The sequence below is a fragment of the Ammospiza nelsoni genome, chromosome 14, assembly GCF_027579445.1.
Source record: "Ammospiza nelsoni isolate bAmmNel1 chromosome 14, bAmmNel1.pri, whole genome shotgun sequence".
Classification (NCBI taxonomy): domain Eukaryota; kingdom Metazoa; phylum Chordata; class Aves; order Passeriformes; family Passerellidae; genus Ammospiza; species Ammospiza nelsoni.
This window is the reverse complement of record NC_080646.1, coordinates 3,012,784-3,033,619: the sequence shown is the minus strand read 5'-3', so window position 1 is coordinate 3,033,619 and position 20,836 is coordinate 3,012,784. Positions and strand designations below refer to the sequence as shown.

Genomic DNA, 20,836 nt, shown 5'->3' with positions numbered 1-20,836 from the left:
AAGCCTGGGAGCAAAGTGTAGGAGGTGTTTATGGAAGGCCTGAGAAGCTCCCCATCTCCTGAGCATCCCCCTTCTGCTTGGCTCAGCTCGGTCTGAGCTCAGTGGAAGTGATTTCAGCAGGGGTTTCCTGTTCCCCACAGCAGTGGCAGATAAGCAGCTTCAATGGCCTTGTGGCAGAGGCAAGGATGAAACAGTTTCTATTACAGATGCAGTGAAATGCAGGGCTCAGAATGAGACCCTTGTTTGGACTGGAGAATCCACAGCATTAACTGGAGTTTTACCAGCATCAAGGGCACCTCTATCGTTTTAGCAGCAAGTAATTAGTCTTGATTTCCTGTGGGGAAGTGGTAGCCATGCTTAACAATTGCTTGTTGATTTATCTTTCCTGGAGGCACAATTAGGACATTGAACCCCTTCTTGTGTCATACATTATGCAGGCGTAGGTTTATACTTCAGCTATTATCTCCCAGTGATTTACTGCCACGGTTTGATTTGAACACTTCTCTTTGTCTAAGTAGGTTGATTCAGTGGAGTTCAATGTCTGGGATATCGGAGGCCCAGCGAGCATGTCTACAGTCAATCAGTGTTTCTTCACAGACAAAGCATTGTACATAGTGGTCTGGAACTTGGCACTGGGGGAAGAAGCTGTGGCAAACTTACAGTTCTGGTTGCTGAACATTGAGGTAAGAAATCACTGGTGGGCTCTGGGATATCTATTTATCAAGCAGCAGCTCAGCACGCAGATATGTGATATTGCAGATTCTTTTTGCTCTGCTTTTAAAAGCTCCCCAAGCTATGAATTTTGCACAGCATTTGGGATTCATTTTCCATTACGCTGTAGGCGTATCACTATATTTAATGGTTTAAATTTATCATTTGCTTTGTTCTCCCTCACACACAGCAGAGAGCGAAACAAAAGCTGATTTATAAACCCTTGCTAAGTAAGGCTGAACATACTTATTTTGGAATTAGTGTTTGACCACACTGTGCTCCAAGGGGGGTTTCAAGCATTTTCTTTCTTCTGTGAGTTAGACACACATTAGTCTTGACATTATATTTTTAACACTTTAGATTCAGGTAAGCTGGAGAGTATTTCCAAACCAGCTCTCATTTAGGCTCAGAGCTGCAGTGAATTAATTGCATTTTTCCAACACCATGTTCATAATTGTCTGTAACTCTTTATTATTTGATAGTTGTTTCAACATTAAATGCACAAAAAGGGGTGCCTCTTGAAAAACAAACATCTTGTAATTATCGAAATATTAATGGTCACCAGCAATCAAAAACCCAAACTAGGTAACAAAGCTGAAGGGAAAATTATTATATTTCCAAAATGTATGATGTGTCCTTAATACATCCCAGCAAGCACACAGTAACATCAGGAAAAATGCAGAGAAATGCGATCATGATGGTTAAAAAAAGGGGAAATGAAGAGGGCTGTATGTAGAAAGGAGAAAACCACAAGAGAGTCTTTGTTCATGACCCTTTACAATAGAATTGGGAGAGAAGAAGTGAAATTGTAGCTTTGAAGCACACAATGGGAAGTATCTTAAACACGCTGGATGTCTAACCTGTGGAATTTACGAGAAATAAAGTGTACTGGGGGTACCAGGAATTGGAAAGACAAACTGGTGAATGCAAACTCCATCAAGTGCTGTTAATTCACTGACTCACAGCAACTCCTTTTATGTTAAACCCTGATGTAAAAACCCAAAGTGACAGTTTCCTGCTCTGCAGTAGCAGAAGATGATTAAGCCATGATCTACTTCTGTAATACCCAAATCACTTGTAGCTGTTGTCAAGCTGCCATGACAGGTTGCCTTTATTTTATAACCATATATGTGTATTCCATTTTATTGATATGTGTGACTCCCTCCTCTTAAATACTACACTTTTCACCTGTCCTCACTGGTGTAATCTGGGTGAGATCACTGCCAGTGTTTTCTCTTGCAGGCCAAGGCTCCAAACTCAGTGGTGTTGGTGGTGGGAACACACCTGGATTTGATTGAGACGAAATTCCGTGTGGAGAGGATAGCAACCCTGAGGGCCTACGTCCTGGCTCTGTGTCGCTCTCCCTCTGGATCCAGAGCAACTGGATTCCCAGATATCACCTTCAAGCACCTGCAGTGAGTCCTTGTGCCTTTGTGAAGTTCAGTCACTCACTCTTTATTTTATGACACTTTTAACAATTTTGAGATACTTGATCTCCTTGGCAACGGAACCAATTTAGAGGCTCGTCAGCATTGCATTTCATCTATTTTTGACTGAGATAATGTATTATAATGAGAGAGAAGGTCAGTGTTGCTCAGGGGGCTGATGATGAGTCTGAGAGCTGCAAGCTCCAAAGTCATGACCTTGACCAGCCTGTTTACTGCTCCCCCTTCACTCAGGTTTCTCACTGTTTGATGGTGACACATTAGTCACAAGGGGAGAGGGTGCAGATCGACTAATTAATGCTGTGGGAGCGTGACTGTCACAGGGGGGTGCCAGGGCCTTTGCTGAGGGGAGGCTGTGGGTGGTTCCTGACGTGGGAACACAGCTCACGTGGCTGGGCAAGGAGGGTCAGTCCCCCGAGCCTCTGACAGTCCAAACCTGTCCCATCCATCTCCAGGAGTCACAACAGAGGGCTGGGCCTGCCTGGGAGGGGTGTGTCCCTCAGGCCACACAGTCTGACACTGCTTCAAGAGAATGCCTTTGGGAAGAGGAGGCTGCTCCAGCTGGGAACGGAGCATGCTGTGAGCCAGGGGGTGCAGCAGGCTGGCACCAAACAACGTGAAAATATCTGCCTGGGGCAGGAGCAGGTGGCAGCTGGCAGATGAGGAAGGGCACTGTGATGTCCCCAGCACTTCCCATCTGCTGCCTGGCAAAGGCATCAGCCGACCTCCCACACACTGCTCTGCAGGCACTGTCAGGCACCCCGGCCCGGGTCAGGCATCCCAGGCACTGTCAGGCATCCCAGCCAGCTCTTCCCCATCAGAAGAAGCATCAGGGACCCGCTGTGAGGCTCAAAGACTCACCATGAGAAGGAGAAAACTTTGTTTGTGGCATCTCAAGCCTCTTTTGCCATCACCTCAGAGCATCACAACACAATCTCCGTCATTCTTTCCCAAGGGGATTTTCTTTCACCCTGACAGGCATTCTGAACATTTCTCTTCACCTTCCTTTCCCCTTCCATTTCTTCCCAGCCTCTTTCCTCCTGTGCCTCTCCACACTCCATCATCCACCTGGAATAAACATGGCATTAAGCTCTGGGGCTGGAGGAGTGTGAAATCCTTGTGTGGGTGACCCCAGGTGCTTCTGTCAGTGGTCACGGTCATTCAGCATCCCAGTGAGCTGCACACTTCCCAGTGCCATGAAGGGCTGAGATTTAAGATAAAGCATATATTTTCATTAGAGAAGGATTTTCTGTCTGCCATGGGAATGTGTGTAGGATCAGTTAGAAAGACCCTTTGTTGAGGAACGTGGAACAGAACTGTTCTTATCCAGCCCACAGAGAGATTAAAACTAGTAGGAGTTGAAGAGAGCAGGTTTTTAGCTGTTGAAGAGATAATGAAGGCCAGCTTTTAGGATCTAAGCATCAATTCCCAGATTGCAGGATCCAGCTGATCAAGGGCCGGAATGAGGGTGGAAAAGGTGTCTGGTAGTCATCATCCTGCCTCTTTGATCTGGGCAGGGAGCACTGGACCTGTCCCCAGAGGCTGCTGGGGCACAGAGTTCTCCTCCTCCCCACAGCCCCTTCCAGGATGTGTGTGGCTCTGGGACGGAGGGGGATGACTCCGGTCAGGCTGCCAGGATGTCCCCAGACACCCCAGTGCACAGGGGACAGCAGTGCAGGCACTGAAGCAGGCAGAGCAGAGGTTGGGCTAATACAGATGTGGCCTGGTACATCTTTTCCAGACGACTCTGTGTTTTCTCCAAAGTATTCTAAAAATACTCACTAACAGCCTTCCTCCCATTCAGCTGACACAGGAAATTTACAGTCAGTGATAAGAGAAAGTGAGGCTGGAAAGGAAGCCAGTGTGCTGATAAGGATTGATAACCTTGCCCCTTGCATGGCTTTTGCAGTGAGCTCTCGTGTAAGACTCTGGAAGGCCTCGAGGGACTGCGGCAGCTGATTTTTCACGTCACCTGCAACATGAAGGATGTTGGCAGCTCAATTTGCTCCCAGAAACTTGCAGGGAGATTGGTGAGAACTGCTCTGTCTCGGTGATCCTTGCCAAAGCAGGGCCTTTGGGAGGCTTGGGAGGTCACCTTTAGGAGTTATTGATGGAGTAAGGGGTTGGTGCAGGAGCCATGTGAATATTTAAAATGGCAATCTGGCTCTGGGAAAAGACAGCACTGAAAAATCCCTGTGAAAGAAAGGTGGCAGCCAGTTCATCCTTTGCTGGCTGATCCTGATCCTGCTGGTTTTCTCACACGGCTTGCAGATACCAAGGAGTTACCTCAGCCTCCAAGAAGCTGTCCTTGCAGAGCAGCATAGAAGAAGTCAAAATGATGATGTGCAGTATTTAACAGACAGACAAATAGAGCTGATGATTGAGCAGACACCTGGAAATGACATCAAAGACTATGAAGACTTGCAAACTGGTAGGTCAGAGCAGACCAGTCATTTCTTGGAAATTAATATGTATGTCCAATTGAAGTGTTCCACAAATAGAAAACACAAATTCCACCAGTGTAGAGGTGACTTTGGAAATTGGTAAGATATAAAATTAGTAGTGGGGCTTTGAGAACAAGACTAGGAAGTTTCTGAGGTGGTCTGAGGTTACTGATTTCATACTCTTTTTTTTTTTTTAACAAGCTGTGTCTCATTTCTAGTCTGTGTAGAGTGAGGGTTGCCATAGTTTCAAGTCTGGCTTCTCTGTAGGTCCCCAGTCTTGTGATCTTCATGGAGGCCTTGCTCTGCAGGAGGCAGGGAGAGCCCTTCCCTGTGAAGATGACAGGAGGAAGGTGAAGGGGAGGTGTCGTGGGGACAGAAATACTGGCTGTGAAGAAGTGAGATGTGGGTTTTACAAGTGGAGTGTCAGATAGCAGCACTCCTCAGATAGATGTTACTCTCTTGGCTTGGCTGCGTGCTGGCTGTGTCTGGAATGCATAAAACTGCACAAAGTGCCTCATAGTCTTACTCTTCTGCACTTCTGTGGTTTCCTAATGCTGATCTATTGCTAATTCCCAATTCTTCACTTTTTTGCAGCAATTAATTTTCTCATAGAAACAGGGACACTACTGCACTTCCCAGACACGAGCCATGGCCTGAGGAACCTCTACTTCCTTGACCCTGTCTGGCTCTCAGAGTGTCTGCAGAGGATTTTCAACATCAAGAGCTCCAAGTCTGTAGCTAAGAATGGAGTCATCAGAGCAGAGGACCTCAGGATGCTGCTGGTTGGGACAGGTTTCACCGAGCAGACTGAAGAGCAGTACTTCCAGTTCTTGGCCAAGTTTGAGATCGCCCTGCCTGTGGCCAACAACAGGTATGTTGATAATGAGAGAGGTTTAGTCAGGCTGGAGAAAAATGACCTTTTAGTCAGTAGATATTAACAGGCTTTGCCACTCTAAGTGGTTGTCTTGACAGGGTTCTTGTGCTGAGAAAATATCTGAGAGCATTCAGCAGTGTCATGGAAGGCACCCGTTCATTTGGGCTGTATTTCCTGAACTGAGCATCCTCTGGGCCAAACCAGCCCGTGTGAAAGCTTTCCCAGAGCAGTCTTTGTCCCCTGGGTGCATTGAGGCTGTGACAGGCTCAGGCACCAGCCCGGAGGGGCAGTGACACCGCGGGGATGTGGCCACAAGCAGGTGGAAGCTGTGAGGGCTCAGCCGGCGCAGCTGCAGCCGGGAGAGGATGTGAGGCCACGGCTGCCAGGCCTGAAATATAGATGGGCTGGAGTCATCTGTTTCCAGTGAAGGATCCTCACTTCAGCATGGCAGAAAACTTTGGGTAATCAATACCTGTGTCAGCCCTGAAAGTAGCAGCATTTTATTCTTGGTGAAATCAGGAAAGCGTAGCTGCAGCAGCAACGTGATTTACTTGATTTTAAACTTCAATAGGTGTTGATCAATAGTTTTCCTAGAAATGCTCTAAGAAAGCTCATTCTCTTTAAATGTTAATGAGTCCTCCTCCCCTCTGCCCCCGGTCCCTTTTCCTCTGGGCAGAGTTCCCTGCGATTTTTCTCTCTGCCATCTGCTTGGCGACAGCCTGTTGTTGGGCTAGCGGTGAGCCCGGAGCTGTGCTGCACTTCTGATGTGGCATTTGCATTTCACTTCCTTGCCCTTGCAGGACAGCGCGGCCGCATCGCCCCGAGCCTCGGGGGAGCTCTGAATGCCAGCACAAGTGCAGCATTCTCTGTGCTGTCATTATGCCTGTCACTTATCCAGTCCCGGATGCCAACAAATTTTCTCAGGCTTAACACAGATAAAGCAGCAATGTTTCTGCTCAGTCCAAAATGCCTTTTGGACTCCTTGTCACTATCTGCCATTTTTCACCAGGGCAATTACATTGTCTGTGCCTCAGGAACAAGGAAACTGCTTTTTCATGGCCTGCCCAATGTTTTTCTGAGCGATCCAAGCCACATTAGCAGAATATTCTTCCCACTGACGGGCTGTAGCTATAGCAGGTTGGATTAATTTAATGTACTAGCCAGACACAGAGCAGTTATTTGTTACTGTGCTGCTGCAATTATTGTCTAGATTGCCAGATAGGGTTTCTGTGCAGTCAGTAGAGAAAGCAGCTGCCAGTTTCTGTTCTGAAAGGGTGGATGGGGGCATGTTTCACATATTTTCAAAATTTGCATTGGCTGTTGTTCAAGAGCATCGAATCACCATCTGTGTTATAATCCACTAGATAGTTGTGGCCCAGAAGGGCCTCACTGGCCCTTCTTACACTCCTAGACCTTTTCTTGGATGTGCTGGGGAAAATTTATTGGGTCTCTGATGATGCATCCACTACTTTTATAGAGCGAGAAGTTTTAGTTTGTTGCACTCTGCTTTTCTGCCTAAGGTGCATGTAAGTTAGCTGTGCTCTGCTTCTTAAAATACACTTAAAAGCGTGACCATTCTTACTGGAATTTATAATTGAAACTTTTGCCAGTTTTACATTCCAAAGATGTTTCATGGAACAGATAATTTCATCATGTAATATGTCATCACGTGTGACATATGGAGAGAGCTGTTGTCTAATCATGGCTGTTTTTTTTCTGAGCCGATGTTTCAAATTTTACAGAATGCTGCAGCTGCTAGAGAGAAAACACGAGAGACAGTAGATTCTTTAAAGCAGTGGATTCTGACCCAGCATTAGTTCTGGTTGTGTCTAGTCCCTGCCAGTGTTATTTTGGTCAGGTCTCTTGGCCACATGCCTTGCTGCTGTCGTTGTGCCCATCAACGATGAGCCCCAGATGCCAACACATTTTCTCAGGCTCAGCACTGATAAAACAGCAGTGTGTCTGCTTATAAGCAAATAACATTTTAGATTGTACAGGCATCCTGGGATGTGTTTGGTACAGAAGAGTATCACTGACAGGAGATTTACTGGCAAGTATTGAAAGCCATAAGCTCATGGTTTTCAAAACAGTTGCAGTGTTCCAGGACGTTTAACTTCCCAAATATGAAAGAGCAGGACAAATGAATATTCTGGGATTACTGGGAGATCTGAAAATAATTTGAAAGCATTGTGGTCCCCTACACCAGCATAACCCCGTTATTGCTGACTGGTCAGGCACAGATAACATCAAGTCTCCTTCACACTTGGGCAAAGTACCTAATAATCTGATTGCAGAGGAATCTGAGACAAGAGATTTCTCTGCTGGCAGCAGCCTGGCAAAGTGAGCTCTTGCTCTAGAGGTTTGTCTGGGATGTGACAGGGATCAATCAGCTGCAGGGTGGGGCAGCAGGAATCCCTGTCATGCTGATCCATGGGGTGCTCTCATTCTGAATCCCTGTCATGCTGATCCATGGGGTGCTCTCATTCTGAATCCCTGTCATGCTGACCCATGGGGTGCTCTCATTCTGGGGATGGGTTGAGGCAGAGCAGCCCAGTCCCTGCAGCCTGGAACTCCTTTCCTCCCCTTCTGGGCTTACAGAACCTGAGTTGCTGGAGGGTTTTTTTGCACTGATCTCCTGTTCCACAGCTCTAATTCCCTGCTTACTACCAGGGCAAAATAGTACCAAAAAAAAGAGTCCCGACATCACAGCTGTTCTAATGACTCTTATATTTTAATGCATTTAATTTGTGAGTACACAAATGCTCATTACATCAATTTTAGCCCTTTCCAATAGCCCTGGCTGAATTATGTAATGTCTGTTTTGCCTCTGCTTGCTTTCATAGTGTAAATTAATTTCTCCATGTATTGCTGCAGCGTTTTAGTCTAAAAGCTTTTTTATATGCAGTAGGCTGTGCCATTAAAAATCTCTTTGGAGACTGAATCGCCCTATTATCTGGTAACAATGTACTCACTGTTAAAAGCTGTAGCTAAAACCTGAGCTGTTGAACTTGATGTGTTTCAGCTACCTCCTCCCTCATCTGCTTCCTACCAAGCCGGCGTTAGATATCCACGGGCTCTGCCACCAGACCGCAAACACGGTCCAGAGGGTCTTCAAGATGAGCTTTGTCCCCGTTGGCTTCTGGCAGAGGTTCATAGCTCGGATGTTAATTAGCCTGGCAGAGATGGACCTCCAGGTAGGTTACTGTGTCTGTCTGCAAACAAAAGCAGACAGCTGAAGGGGTTCAGTGTAAGTGGGATGTCTGTTCACATCCCGCCTCTGTCACAGACTGCAGTAACATTGTGTGAGTAAAGGGGAGAGGCGAGGCTCTGCACTCACAGTCTGACTCTGTTTTTGCAGTAGGTGTCATTGAGAACGACAAATTGGCACTGGGGGAGAAAACCTGAGTTCTCCACAGCCTCTTTATAACGTGATCCCCTGGAAGGTCTCAGTTCCTCCAGCATCTTCCAATTACAAGTAATTGGAATTCTGCCTGCGGCTCTTGTCCATGACCATTCCACCAGGCCAGACTCCCTCACAGCTTTGCCAGAGGAGATCTGGAATAGCTCCAGCAAAGCCAAATATCTGAATCTCTATGGGTTTAAATGAGAAGAAAATTACAGGACTGTTGCCTTAATGAGGCACCCCATTAGTGCAAGTGCTATGAGTGACATTAAAGCAGTGTTTGCAAGGTTCTGAGAGCCCAGTGAATTTTGATGTTGTTGCAGATGTGTTTGTAGCAGTTTCTATCTGAAACTGTAATAAATATCTGCAAAATATTTATAGTACTGCTCTGCTATCTTCTTAGCAGCTCTCCATTAAACTGTGGTCTGTCAGTGATGTACAGAACATGGAAAACATGATACCTGTTTTTGGAAGGTCCTCTGTGTTCCAGGCTTCTCAAGCCATGTAATAACTTTACCTCTTTTAATGGGGTGTCTTGGCAACCCCTTGCTTAGATCCTCCTGGGCACTACATAATCCTAGAGCACCTTTCCTAGGGTCTTCATCCAGCCCTCATGAAGGGAGTGGAAAGGATGCCAGGCGTCAGACCTGTCTGCAGGCAAATAAATGTTGGAGCAATGAGTACAGCGGAGTCCTGCAGATTAACTTCTTGGTTTTAAAACAGAAATACATTTTGCTGGTTCGAAGTGTCTTGGAGAAGAGCCATCTTCCTCCTACTAAAACAGGTGGAAAAGTTAACTCTCTGCACTGAGGGCAGGCTTCATCATTCACTAGAACATTTAGTGCTTTAGGTTTATAAGACTTTTGTGAGTGCAGAATAAATACGGCAAATGTCACAGTTACAGAATTAGCTTTGTGCACTGATATGAAATTGTTCTTTTTTGAGTGGCATGAAAAAGATTTCCACTGTGGAAAAATCAATTTTACCATGTGTATTTCCATTCCATCGCAAAATTTTATATGAGCACAAGTCACTTTTACTGGAAAAGGTACAACAGCACCTGTGAAAGCCAAAAAAAGAAATCACTTTCTTGCCCGATTAAAACATCCTTACGAGAAATGCAAAACTCATGTTTTTCTGCTTGTTTCAGCTCTTTGAAAACAAGAAGAACACCAAGACAAGGAACAAAAAGGTGACCATCTACAGCTTCACAGGCACGCAAAGGAACCGCTGCAGCACGTTCCGAGTCAAAAGGACTCACACGGTTTACTGGCAGGAAGGTCTGTTCGTTACCTTTGATGGAGGCTATCTTAGGTAATTTGTGTTCATAATGCAGCATGTGTGACAGGGGACTAATAGAGTGTATGAGACACATCAGCTGAATGGAGATGAATGGGCCTGACCCAGGCTGTGTGCTCACTCATCAGGAGAAGAGGAGGCTCTTCTAATGGACATAACTCACCTGGTAACAATTGCTGGCAAAATGATGAATAACTGATTACTTGGCAGGTCTGAATGTATCAAGCTTATCTGCTGTTGCAGCCACAAATTGAAAGAGGCCTGAGAACAGAAAGTGAAATTCAGAGTGTGGCTCTGGCAGCTTAAAATCATGCATTTTCACATGCAAAGATTTCCTTACCTCAATGAGTTTTCCACTGAATCCTAAAACTTCACCACTGCGTGGCAGCAATCCAGGTCAATGGAGGTGCTTCTGTGCAGCAGGGACTGTGGGCAAGTGCCCAACCTGCTGGCTGCCAGCCTGGGGAAAACCTCCTGTCCATGTTGTTTCACAAATGCAGACATTTAAGGCTTCTGCTTCTTCAGTCCCTGGCAAGACAGGGAGGAACCATTGGTGCTGTTGCATGGTCGGAGGCCAGAAGGGAGCAGTGACCTTCCCAAGTTTCCAAGCTCAGTGGGGACTTGAACCCAGACGCTGCAAACCACAGGCTGGAATCCTGAATTCTGGACCATGGTAGTGGTCTTGCTGTTAGTTCCCCATGTATTTCGGGGAGTTACACTTTCATGGGAATTGTGCAAAAATGATGTTCATAAACTTTTCCTAACGGTTTCTGGAAATACCATTATTATTCCACTGGAGTTTTATGACTGATTTTACAGCTCCCAACCTTCCATCATTCTGTATAGGGCACTTCTGTCAAAGCTCTATGTCATACTCAGCTTGCTTAGGCCACAGTTTTCCCTAGTCCTGACCTTCTATAGCACTTACCCTTTGTGAGGAACTGGCATTTCTGTACAAGAATTCTCTTCTGAAAGTCATTTTCAGAAGAGGCTGAGTTGAAAATCACCCTCGAAGCTAGATTGCTTTGTGTTTCTATGACTCATGAACTGTGTGTTATTATGTAACTCAGGTTTCCTGCCAGAGAGAAAGTTTGTTGATGCTGATACTTCAGAAAAGCTTCACAGGTCTGTCTTTTGGCTTTCTCCCACAGTGTCGAGTCTTCTGATGTGAACTGGAAAAAGAAAAAAAGTGGTGGAATTAAAATAATTTCCCAGTCAGAAGTGAGAGACTTTTCAGCCATGGCCTTCATCACGGATCATGTCAACTCTTTGATAGACCAGTGGTTCCCTGGTAAGAGATCAGCTCTAATTTTCTGCGCAGTGTTACATCTTTTCAACAGAGGGTTCTTTGACAGAGCTCTCCAGGTGCACAATATTGTGTGTTAATTGAAGACCCCTCAGGCTCTGACAGTCTCAAACCAATAACATTTGATAAAAGCTAATAAACCTGCAGACAGATCAAGATTAGTTGCCAACACCCTTTGGTCTAGACATTGTGTCTTCCAGTCTGTCTGTCACAGCAGCACAGGTGAAACATTGCAGTTCAAACAGGACCTGCAGGAGTTCAAGAGACTCACCCAGTGCTTGTAGCAGGGGCAGGATTTGGCCCACACTGCTTGGTGCTGTCCCTTGAACTCATTCTGGCATCAGCTGGGATGAGGATTTGCCCACCATTTCTAACTTTCTGTGAGTTACAAAATTCTGATGTGAGAGGCTTGAGTGAATATGGTACCAAGGACTGCATGCCAAGGTAACTTCCTTGACTCCTGCAGCTGCTTTTCCTGTGCTCAGCACAGATCCTGCTGTTACCCAGCAGGCTCTTTGCAACCCCCATACACTTTGTTTGAAACCAAAACAAAATCTGAAGTGCTCTTTGTCGTCCTACCCTGGTCTAGAAAGCAGTGCCAAAGTCTCTTAATTGGAGGCTCTGTGGAGGAAACAGTGGTGCGCTCTCACATACTCACGTTCTACATGTTCTGAAGATAAAAGAACATTTTATTTGTCTTTGGATTAAAATAATGCTAAAATTAATCAGTGAAGCTTGAGAAGAGCCACGACTTCAAAGGCTGCAGCCTGTGTTCACCCTGACTAATTGTGGGCATTTAACAGAGCCTGTCACCACAAAATCTCTCTGTAGTTATGGGAGAGGTATGAACCTCCCAAAGGCTTAGTCGTGGTAGAACCCACATTTCCCCTGGAGGGGCTGAACACGTTGCCCATGAGGGAGCCCACAGGACCTGTGTTCCCAGCCTGGGTGCTGCAGGTGAGTGCTGAGCCTGAGCTCAGTGTGCTGTGCCTGCCAGCCTGCTCCCAACCCCATTCCCACCTCAAGCCATCTGGCAGTTTGCAGCCTGGGCAGAGACACAGACACGCAGCAAGCAGAAGGGTCTCTCCATTCCTTTATTCACATACTTCCAATTTTTGCTGGTCCTGAGTACATCTGCCTCACAAGCCTGTGGGTTACCTGTGACCAGAGCAGGGTGAGTGTTGGGTCATGTCCACAGCCCTGACTCCCCAGCACTGTCCCTGCCTTCTTTGCAGAGGTTTTTCTGTTCCAGTCAGTGCCCTGCAGCAAACCGCTCTGTGTGAGCGTGACCATTCCCAGCCGGCGCATCCAGGTCGTGCTGCGGACACTGGAATGCACTCGGAGCTGTTGTTCCCCCTCAGCTGCCGTGGTGGTGACGTGGTTTCCTGTTTGTTTGCTCTCTCTGCAGCCCTCACAGCCATGGAGAGCGATGGCACGCTGCTGATGGAGCAGTATGTGCCCTGCCATATCTGTGCAGCTGCCAGGCCGGAGCAGCGCGAGGGCGGCGAGCGGGCCGAGGACGCGCAGTACTTCAACATGGAGGATTGCGTCCTGACCGCCATCGAGCTGGACTACATCACGTGTCCCAACCACCCTGACATCCCTGTGTCGCTCCAAGAGCTGGTCCCAGAGCTTTTCATGACTGATTTTCCTGCCAGGTAACGTGTGACAGCCTTTGGTTGAGTTTCAGTGTACCTGCGTGATTTGGTTGGGCACTTTTCCCGAGTTGTCTCTGCTGACCACAGGAAACAAATCCATCTGCTCTCCATCCGTGCTCTGGCAGTTCATCCTGAGCTGCACCCCTGGTGTTCAGCAGCTTGCTTAGGCAATATCTGTGTGCTGACCGAGTCATCACACCAGGGGTCCTTTGAGATCACTGTGCTGCAATGTCAAAGTCCTTTTTAAAGCCACAGCTGTCCTGCATTGCCCAGAACTCTGGCCAGGACTTTCTGTAGTTGGAGTCTTTCTGAGATCCCACAAAAGGAGATTTTAATGTGGCAAAACAAAAAGGAAGTGCTGCTGCATCACAAAATTGGCACTGAAATGGATTTAATTTTGTAAGGGCTTGTAGGTGAGTGAGTTTATGGTCACCACAGGGGGACTCACACTGAGCTGGGGCCCCTGCTCAGCTGAGGGCTGCTGGATGTGCTGGGTGTGTGGCAGCCCTGAAGAGCTGAAGGAGCTCTCCCCTACCCACTGCAGCACTGCCAAATCTTTAAGCTGCTTAACTGCATTCCCAGATGGGCTCAGTCTTACACCCCTCATTACTCTGTGTGCAGAGCAGGAGACCTGAGGGCAGGCAGGACCGCAGAGCAATGTCCCCTTTGGCTCCTGCTCTCTCATGAGTGCCCAATGCAGAATCACAGGGCCTCTGGACCAGACTGTCCTGTTGGCTGCTGTCAAAGCTCTCTGTGCTCTCACTGGCCCCTGCTGCTTTGTTGGGGTCATTTTTCTGGGCAAACACCCCATCAGCTCATCACACCAGCCCTCCTCATACTGTTATCTCCTGCAGATTCATTTGGCAGGTGTGAGGTGAGTGGAGATGTTTGAAGTGTGAACAGCTGTAAAAGTAGTCTCTGGGAGAGTGGGGAAATGATGAATTGCAGCCTGGGAACACTAAGCTGATTTGAATAATCAGGTTTCAGAGTGTGGGGCTGTTCATAAACATCCTGTCCTGCCTCGGTGGAAAAAAAAAGAGGAACAGGAGGTAAATGAAGCAAAACAAAAATGATTAATACAGATAAGTAGTACAAGTATCAGTACCTGTGTCATCTGCTTGGAAAAGGGGCTTATGTGCTTTCCAGATCTGTTTGATTCTTATGGGATAAATTAGCAAAAAGCCTTTTGTGCTTCTTTGCTCAAATTACTATTTTCTGTGAGAAATCTGTTGTACAATGTGAGCCAGCATGGAGTGCACTGAGATGACCAAGGTAGTTCAGGTGATCCAGTCCTCTTGGTAGATAAGGCAAGAACCTATTAGACATTTGTGAAAATGGAAATCACATTAAAAATATTAATTTACCACATCTTTGAAACTTTAATTAAAAACCCCCAATTTCTGTTTGGCAGACTGTTCCTGGAAAATAGCAAACTGGAATGCAGTGAAAATGAAAACAACGTTCTTGGCCAGGGTGGAAGTGGAACTGTTATATATCGGGCACGATACCAAGGAAAACCAGTGGCTGTGAAGAGATTTCAGATTAAAAAATGCAAGGGTTCTCCCACTTCAGCTGCAGGTACAGTGCACAGGTTTGGTGTCAGGAATCAGGGAATCTGCTTCTCTCCTGCAGATCAGAGGTTGGATTGATAGGGTGCCAAGGCAGAGCCCTTGATTGGGAAGGGAGATGAGATTTCAACTCCTGTTCCCATACTATTTGGCCTTGAGAAGTGTGGGTTTGCTTGGGTTTGCACTGAGGACTTGCGAGTCTCCACCTCTGAATTAATGTTTTACCCCCTCTGTGCCAGCAGCTGGAGAAAGCAAACTGGGAATCCTGCTGAGCCCAGCAGCTTCCCCAGGCAGGGATGGGCTCCTGTGGAGCCCAGCTTTGCAGCAGAGCCTCAGTCCATGGACAGAGGCAAGGGGAAAGTGCCTCACATTCCTCATTTTTGTCGGGGGAGGATGTGGGGAATCCCTGAGCTGTGGAGGAGGCCAGCTGCTGTCCCAGTGACAAATCACCTTCGGGAAGAGCCGACCTGCCTGAGCAGCCTGGGCTGTGCTGTGGCAGCAGGACCATTACTGTGATGGGTCTCTTCTGGCAGGGAGGCTGGGAAACTGTAGGGCAGAGCCCTTGCAGCCAAGGGGCTGCAGTGGGCCATCTGCACAGAGCCCCTGCTGGGATAAGCACAGCACAGCTTTCCAAAGTCATCAGGGGCTATGTGAGAACAGCATGTACCAGACACACCTGAGCCTGGTGTTTAAGGACCAAGGGAGCTCTTGCTTCCTGAGGCACCAGACAGATCCTGCTTATAGTCAATGTCTCCTAGTGGCTCATGCATCAGCAAAAGGATTCAGCTTCAAGCCTTGCTGTCAACATAATCCCACCAGCTGCAGCCCTCGTTGGGTGATCACCTCCCAGAGAGTTTGTGACTTGTTTCCTGAGCTGGGCAGTGAGAAGGGGGGTTGTGTGTCTTGCCAGATACCATGCTGAAGCACCTGCGGGCCATGGATGCCATGAAGAACTTCTCAGAGTTCCGTCAGGAGGCCAGCATGCTGCACTCCCTGCAGCACCCCTGCATCGTGTCCCTCATCGGCATCAGCATCCACCCGCTGTGCTTCGCGCTGGAGCTGGCCCCGCTGGGCAGCCTCACCACCGTCCTGGCTGAGAACTCCAAAGGTAACGCCAGCCTCTCCCCCACTCCTCTCCCACTGACAAATGCTCGGTGGTGTTTAAATTACTGCTTGATTTGCTGGAGGGTTTTTTTTTTTCCAGACTAAGGGAAGTGGGAGGGATGGAATTGTTCTTGTATTGTGCTTTTGGGAACCTAGTAAAAATTGATGCTCGGGATTCTCAAAGCTACTTTGGAGACCTGGATTTTCAATTTTTCTGCAAATGAATGTGGAGTGCATCTTCAGTGCTGCGTGGATGGTGCTGTGATTTTCCCTGTGCAGATGGGTGTCTGGTACTCTAAATTATCTCATTATTATCTGTATTGCTGTCATTGTCAAATGAACGACACTAATTCCAAGATAAGTTGAGGCCATCTGACCCTCTTGGCACCTTGGCTTCATGTCAACTTTTAGTCAAACACTGATTTTCACCCAAAGATTTAGTGGCCTAGAAGTAAAAGGGTTTAAAAAAAGAATCTAATAGGACTGTCAGACACGTACAGTAAAATAAACAGTGTCTTTTCAAATGGTGGCATTGAGTGATGTTTCAAAAGGTTGTCAGCTATTGCTCTGGAGTTAAAAAGAGAAGGAGAGAGGGGGAAGAAGCAGCAGTTATGGCAATTACAGGAGCTGGAGACGGGCTGTTCTTTGTGCCAGGTTCCTCCTTCGTGCCGCTGGGACACATGCTGACACACAAAATAGCCTACCAGATCGCCACAGGCCTGGCCTACCTGCACAAGAAGAACATCATCTTCTGCGACCTCAAGTCGGACAACATCCTGGTGTGGTCTCTGGACGTCAGGGAGCACGTGAACATCAAGCTCTCCGACTACGGCATCTCGCGGCAGTCGTTCCACGAGGGCGCGCTGGGCGTGGAGGGCACGCCTGGGTACCAGGCCCCCGAGATCCGGCCCCGCATCGTCTATGATGAAAAGGTGACTGACTGGGGGGGCTGTGGGGCAGCCCTGTGGTGGCACTGGGGGCTGGCACCGTCCCATGGCTCAGTTCCCTTCTCTGTGCATGAGGGCTGGCACTGGCTTCCCCACTGTGCCTACCTTGCTCTCCTCTCCACCCCCCAACAGAGCCCTGCCCTGATTTTCCCTCTGTTTCTGGCTCCAGGTGGACATGTTCTCCTATGGGATGGTCCTGTACGAGCTGCTGTCTGGGCAGAGGCCTGTGCTGGGACACCACCAGCTCCAGATTGCAAAGAAGCTGTCCAAAGGGATCCGTCCTGTCCTGGGGCAGCCCGAGGAGGTGCAGCTCTACAGGATGCAGGCACTCATGATGGAGTGCTGGGACACTAAGCCAGAGAAGGTACAAAACCGCCCTCCTGAGCTGTGTTCTCTCTTTTTGTGCAGGAGGGGTGAGCTTGCTCCTGGTGCAGCACAACAGCTCCATTGCCCATTTACCCCTCCTGCTGATTTGGCCCAGAATTCCTGTTGACTGGAATGAGAGTTTTATGAATGAAATTATGACAGATTTGTGGCCTTAGACATCTGTGGTGGCTTGAGGGTCCCTTGATGTCCATGGCAGTTAGGCTGCTGATTTCACCAGGGCAAGACATTACCCACAATTTCTAGAAGCAGCTCCAGTGTCATGCTGTGAGTGCAACTACAAAGGCTTCAAAATCCCCAAGATTATAAAAGGAGGTATGAGGAAGAAAAAGCTTCAAAGTGCAAGAAAAGGATTGTGCTGCATTGCATTCTTCATTAATTTCAGTTGGTGTTTTAGAGCTGCTGTCCTTCAAACAAAGGTCAGCCTGACTCTCAAACATCTTTACACTGTCATGCGATGGGTCAGCTTACAAAATCCGTAAGCCTTAGGAAATTAATCAGTAAAATGTGTAAGATAATGACAGACCAAGCTTTAATAAATAATCATAGAATCAGAAAATGGTTTGGGTTGGAATCCAATTCCAGGGACACTCAGCCTTTGCTTGTGCTGGGGATTGCCCTGATCCAGGTGCAGGACCTTGTGCTTGGCCTTGTTGAGCCTCCTGTTTATTATGGCTCTCCTGTTTCACCTTGTGTGATTGTCTTTCTCTTTTCCTCCCCCCTCAGCGTCCCCTGGCCATCTCTGTGGTGGGGCAGATGAAAGATCCAACCTTTGCAACATTTATGTACCTGCTGCCCTGTGGGAAGCAATCCTCCTTTTTCTGCTCCCCGGGGCACGAGTACACCGTGGTGTTCTGGGATGGGAAGGAGGACACCAGGTGAGACAGCTCACATTAGCAATTCCTTTCTTTTCTTTTTCCTTTTTAAGTAAAAAATCCTTCAGCATCTTCACTGCTGCCTCTGGGAGGGAGGTAAAGAAGGTGAAAGTGAACTTGGATGAACGCCAAGAATACAGTGAACACTGTTTTCCCAAACTCTTTTAATTGGGAACAGTGGTTGCTTTATAAAGGATATTTAATGAGCTTAACTCTGCTTCAGTTAATATGGGGAGAAGATTAGGGCAGTGTAATGATTCACACACACAGGATGAAGCATTTGCACATGAGAACAGACGTGTTCTGCCTTTCCTAATGAGGCCATTTAACACTAAACCTTTCCTAATTGAGGCTGCAGTTCCATCTCTCTTCTGCAAAGCAATTAAGCACATGCTTAAATCCTATTGCAATCATGGGGAGTTAACCACATGCCTGGAGCTGTGTGTGCATCCAAGTGTGCACTGCCAGTAAAATGTGTTCTGGACTGAGGGCATGTGCTTAAAATGTTATTAAATTGTGACTGAGGTGATGGCATTTTGCTCAGCCACATGTGACCTGCAGCTAGTTAGGTTCATTTTTATGGATGCTGCTGATTTTTATAGCCTCAGTCTTATTTGGAAACATTCACAAACTGATCTGAATTTTATATTAATGTGTTCATTATTTGTAACCATTAAGCTAATGGGGAAGGCACATGATTTGTTGCTGAACTATTTGCTTTGCCATTTGTGGTGCCTGGTCAGTTGTTCAGTGCAGGCAATGTAACTTTTCCTGCTGAGCTGGTGAAGCACATGGCACTCCCAGATGTGTTTTGAATACATGGATGTTGTCCAAATATTCACAGCAATATATCTCAGTGAATCTGCTTCCTGACTGGACAATCCACTTGCTGGAGACTGCTCAATAACAAGTTTACTGACATGTGACAGATTTCAGGATGTGTAATTGCTTGTGCCACAGTTGGTAAAACATCTGGGATGTGGTTGTGAATATCGCAGATGTGGTTGTGAATATCCAGTTATTGTTCAAACATCCAAACTCAATAAACTTCCCCAAACAAAAAAAAAATCCTTTTAGCTACAAAAAACTACTAATTAATCATATTTGTAAATAATTTTATTAGGTTACAGATCTTTGCTCTGTAGAATCATGCTCCTCTGTTTATGTACTGGAATAATAATGAAGCCAGATAATAGCAAGGCAGTGAAGTTGGAGAACAGCTATTCCCTTGAGAACCTAATGGGCAAGATGGGCTGAGATTTCCCAGTTATTAATTGCTGCTGTTCAGCTGGATCTATTTGTCTCACAGCTCCATTACAGGAGCAGACCACATATGTCCTGCTAACCCTGTGCAAAGTCAGAGAGTTGAGTGTAAATCTTCACAGAAGCAATTGCACATCTGCCCCTGAGGAAGAGCCAGGGCACATCTTTCTTTCCCTTCAAATGAGGAATTCACAGTTTGGAGGGGTGTAGATCCTTGCAGCATCATCCATATCTGGGCAGTTGTGTCGTGGCTTGGCCACAAGTGCCACAAGTCCCTTGGTCCTTTGCAGGAGGAGTGTTGGCTGTCTGAAATTGTTGCTTGCTCCTTTCAGGAACTACACGGTGGTGAACCTGGAGAAAGGAGTCATGGAAGTGCAGAGGATGAGCTGCCCAGGAATGAAGCTGTGCTGCCAACTCAAATTTCAGAATGCCCTGTGGGCAGCCACGGAGGTGAGTGTTGCCTGTGCCCCCTCGTTAGGGGCGACACTAACCAAGAGAGAGGGCCTGTTAAATTAGTAAAGCCAAGAGTGTGTGAGACAAAGGGCATCTCAAATGAGCAGTGACTTTGCATCTGCTGTCTCCAGGTGTTTTGTTTCTACCTGACACACAGCTCCAGAGCCCAGAGTGACCGTGGGAACCTCAGCTTCCCGAGGGGAAACTCTGGCCTGGAGCAATCTGTGCCCAGGGGTTCCTCTGGGAAATGTCCTTATCTGTGGGTGATAAAGGGAGGCAGGGACAGAAAACATGCGTTTAAGGGTGGGGTTTTAAAAGAGGCCTGAGGGATTTGAAGGTTGGTGGGAAATGGGTACCCGAGGTTTGTGTTTGCTGTGGAAAATTGCAGCTAAAAAGATAAGAGTGAGAGAGCTTGGCTGATTTATCCCCCAGAGCCCCTGGCCACCCATCAAAAAGGGCTGTTAAGTGTCAGCCTGCTCTGACACAATCATTTCACACACAAAACAAAGAAAAAACAGGCAAAAACATTAAATGTACCTGAAGTTCAGTGTTTTAGAGTGGGGGGTAAAAAAAGGCCACACTCGCTGAGTAAATAATTTGTGTTGGCTATTTCACTCTGCCCTGGCATGGATGCTGTGAGTATAAATTTTTTTTTCTCCCCATAAAAAAATAAGATATTTTGACTTTTTCTCTTCTCAAATAGAGGTAAAGCTCAAATACTCTTTTCTTTTTAATAATAATAACAAGTCTAGAAAAATTAAAATTTAAAGATCTTAAAGCATTGTATTTCCAATTTTGATGAGAATGAAAAGTTTGCTGGTTCCAAAACTGGGTGCTCTTGGTCAGTCTGGTAGATTTAGGAGGTATGGGACTGTATGATTCCACATAAAATATAATGTCCCTTAAATGGACAGATTAATGCAAAATGACATACAACCTGCTTCAATTGTTGTTCGGGATTTTTGAATTCAGGGTTGTCAGATGCTGCTTTTGGATGTGGTGATAAAATCCCTACACTGGTGATTTTTGGTGACTTTTGGATAATGCATATATTGTCCACAGCCTGTTCTGGGGAATGCAGCACCTGCTTTCTACTCACATG

General features: G+C 46.9%; 1 protein-coding gene across 1 annotated transcript in view; it reads left to right on the top strand.

Moving 5' to 3' along the window:
* LRRK1 (leucine rich repeat kinase 1) overlaps positions 1–20,836 on the top strand; it is a 69,311-nt gene that overhangs the window by 38,512 nt on the left and 9,963 nt on the right. The window contains exons 15-29 of the mRNA XM_059482093.1: positions 519–683; positions 1,954–2,126; positions 4,066–4,186; positions 4,428–4,587; positions 5,195–5,471; positions 8,497–8,668; positions 10,028–10,191; positions 11,328–11,467; positions 12,891–13,140; positions 14,552–14,718; positions 15,619–15,816; positions 16,467–16,744; positions 16,929–17,123; positions 17,870–18,021; positions 19,614–19,731. Coding sequence (XP_059338076.1) covers positions 519–683; positions 1,954–2,126; positions 4,066–4,186; positions 4,428–4,587; positions 5,195–5,471; positions 8,497–8,668; positions 10,028–10,191; positions 11,328–11,467; positions 12,891–13,140; positions 14,552–14,718; positions 15,619–15,816; positions 16,467–16,744; positions 16,929–17,123; positions 17,870–18,021; positions 19,614–19,731 — 2,730 coding nt within the window. The remainder of the gene's footprint in view (positions 1–518; positions 684–1,953; positions 2,127–4,065; positions 4,187–4,427; positions 4,588–5,194; positions 5,472–8,496; positions 8,669–10,027; positions 10,192–11,327; positions 11,468–12,890; positions 13,141–14,551; positions 14,719–15,618; positions 15,817–16,466; positions 16,745–16,928; positions 17,124–17,869; positions 18,022–19,613; positions 19,732–20,836) is intronic.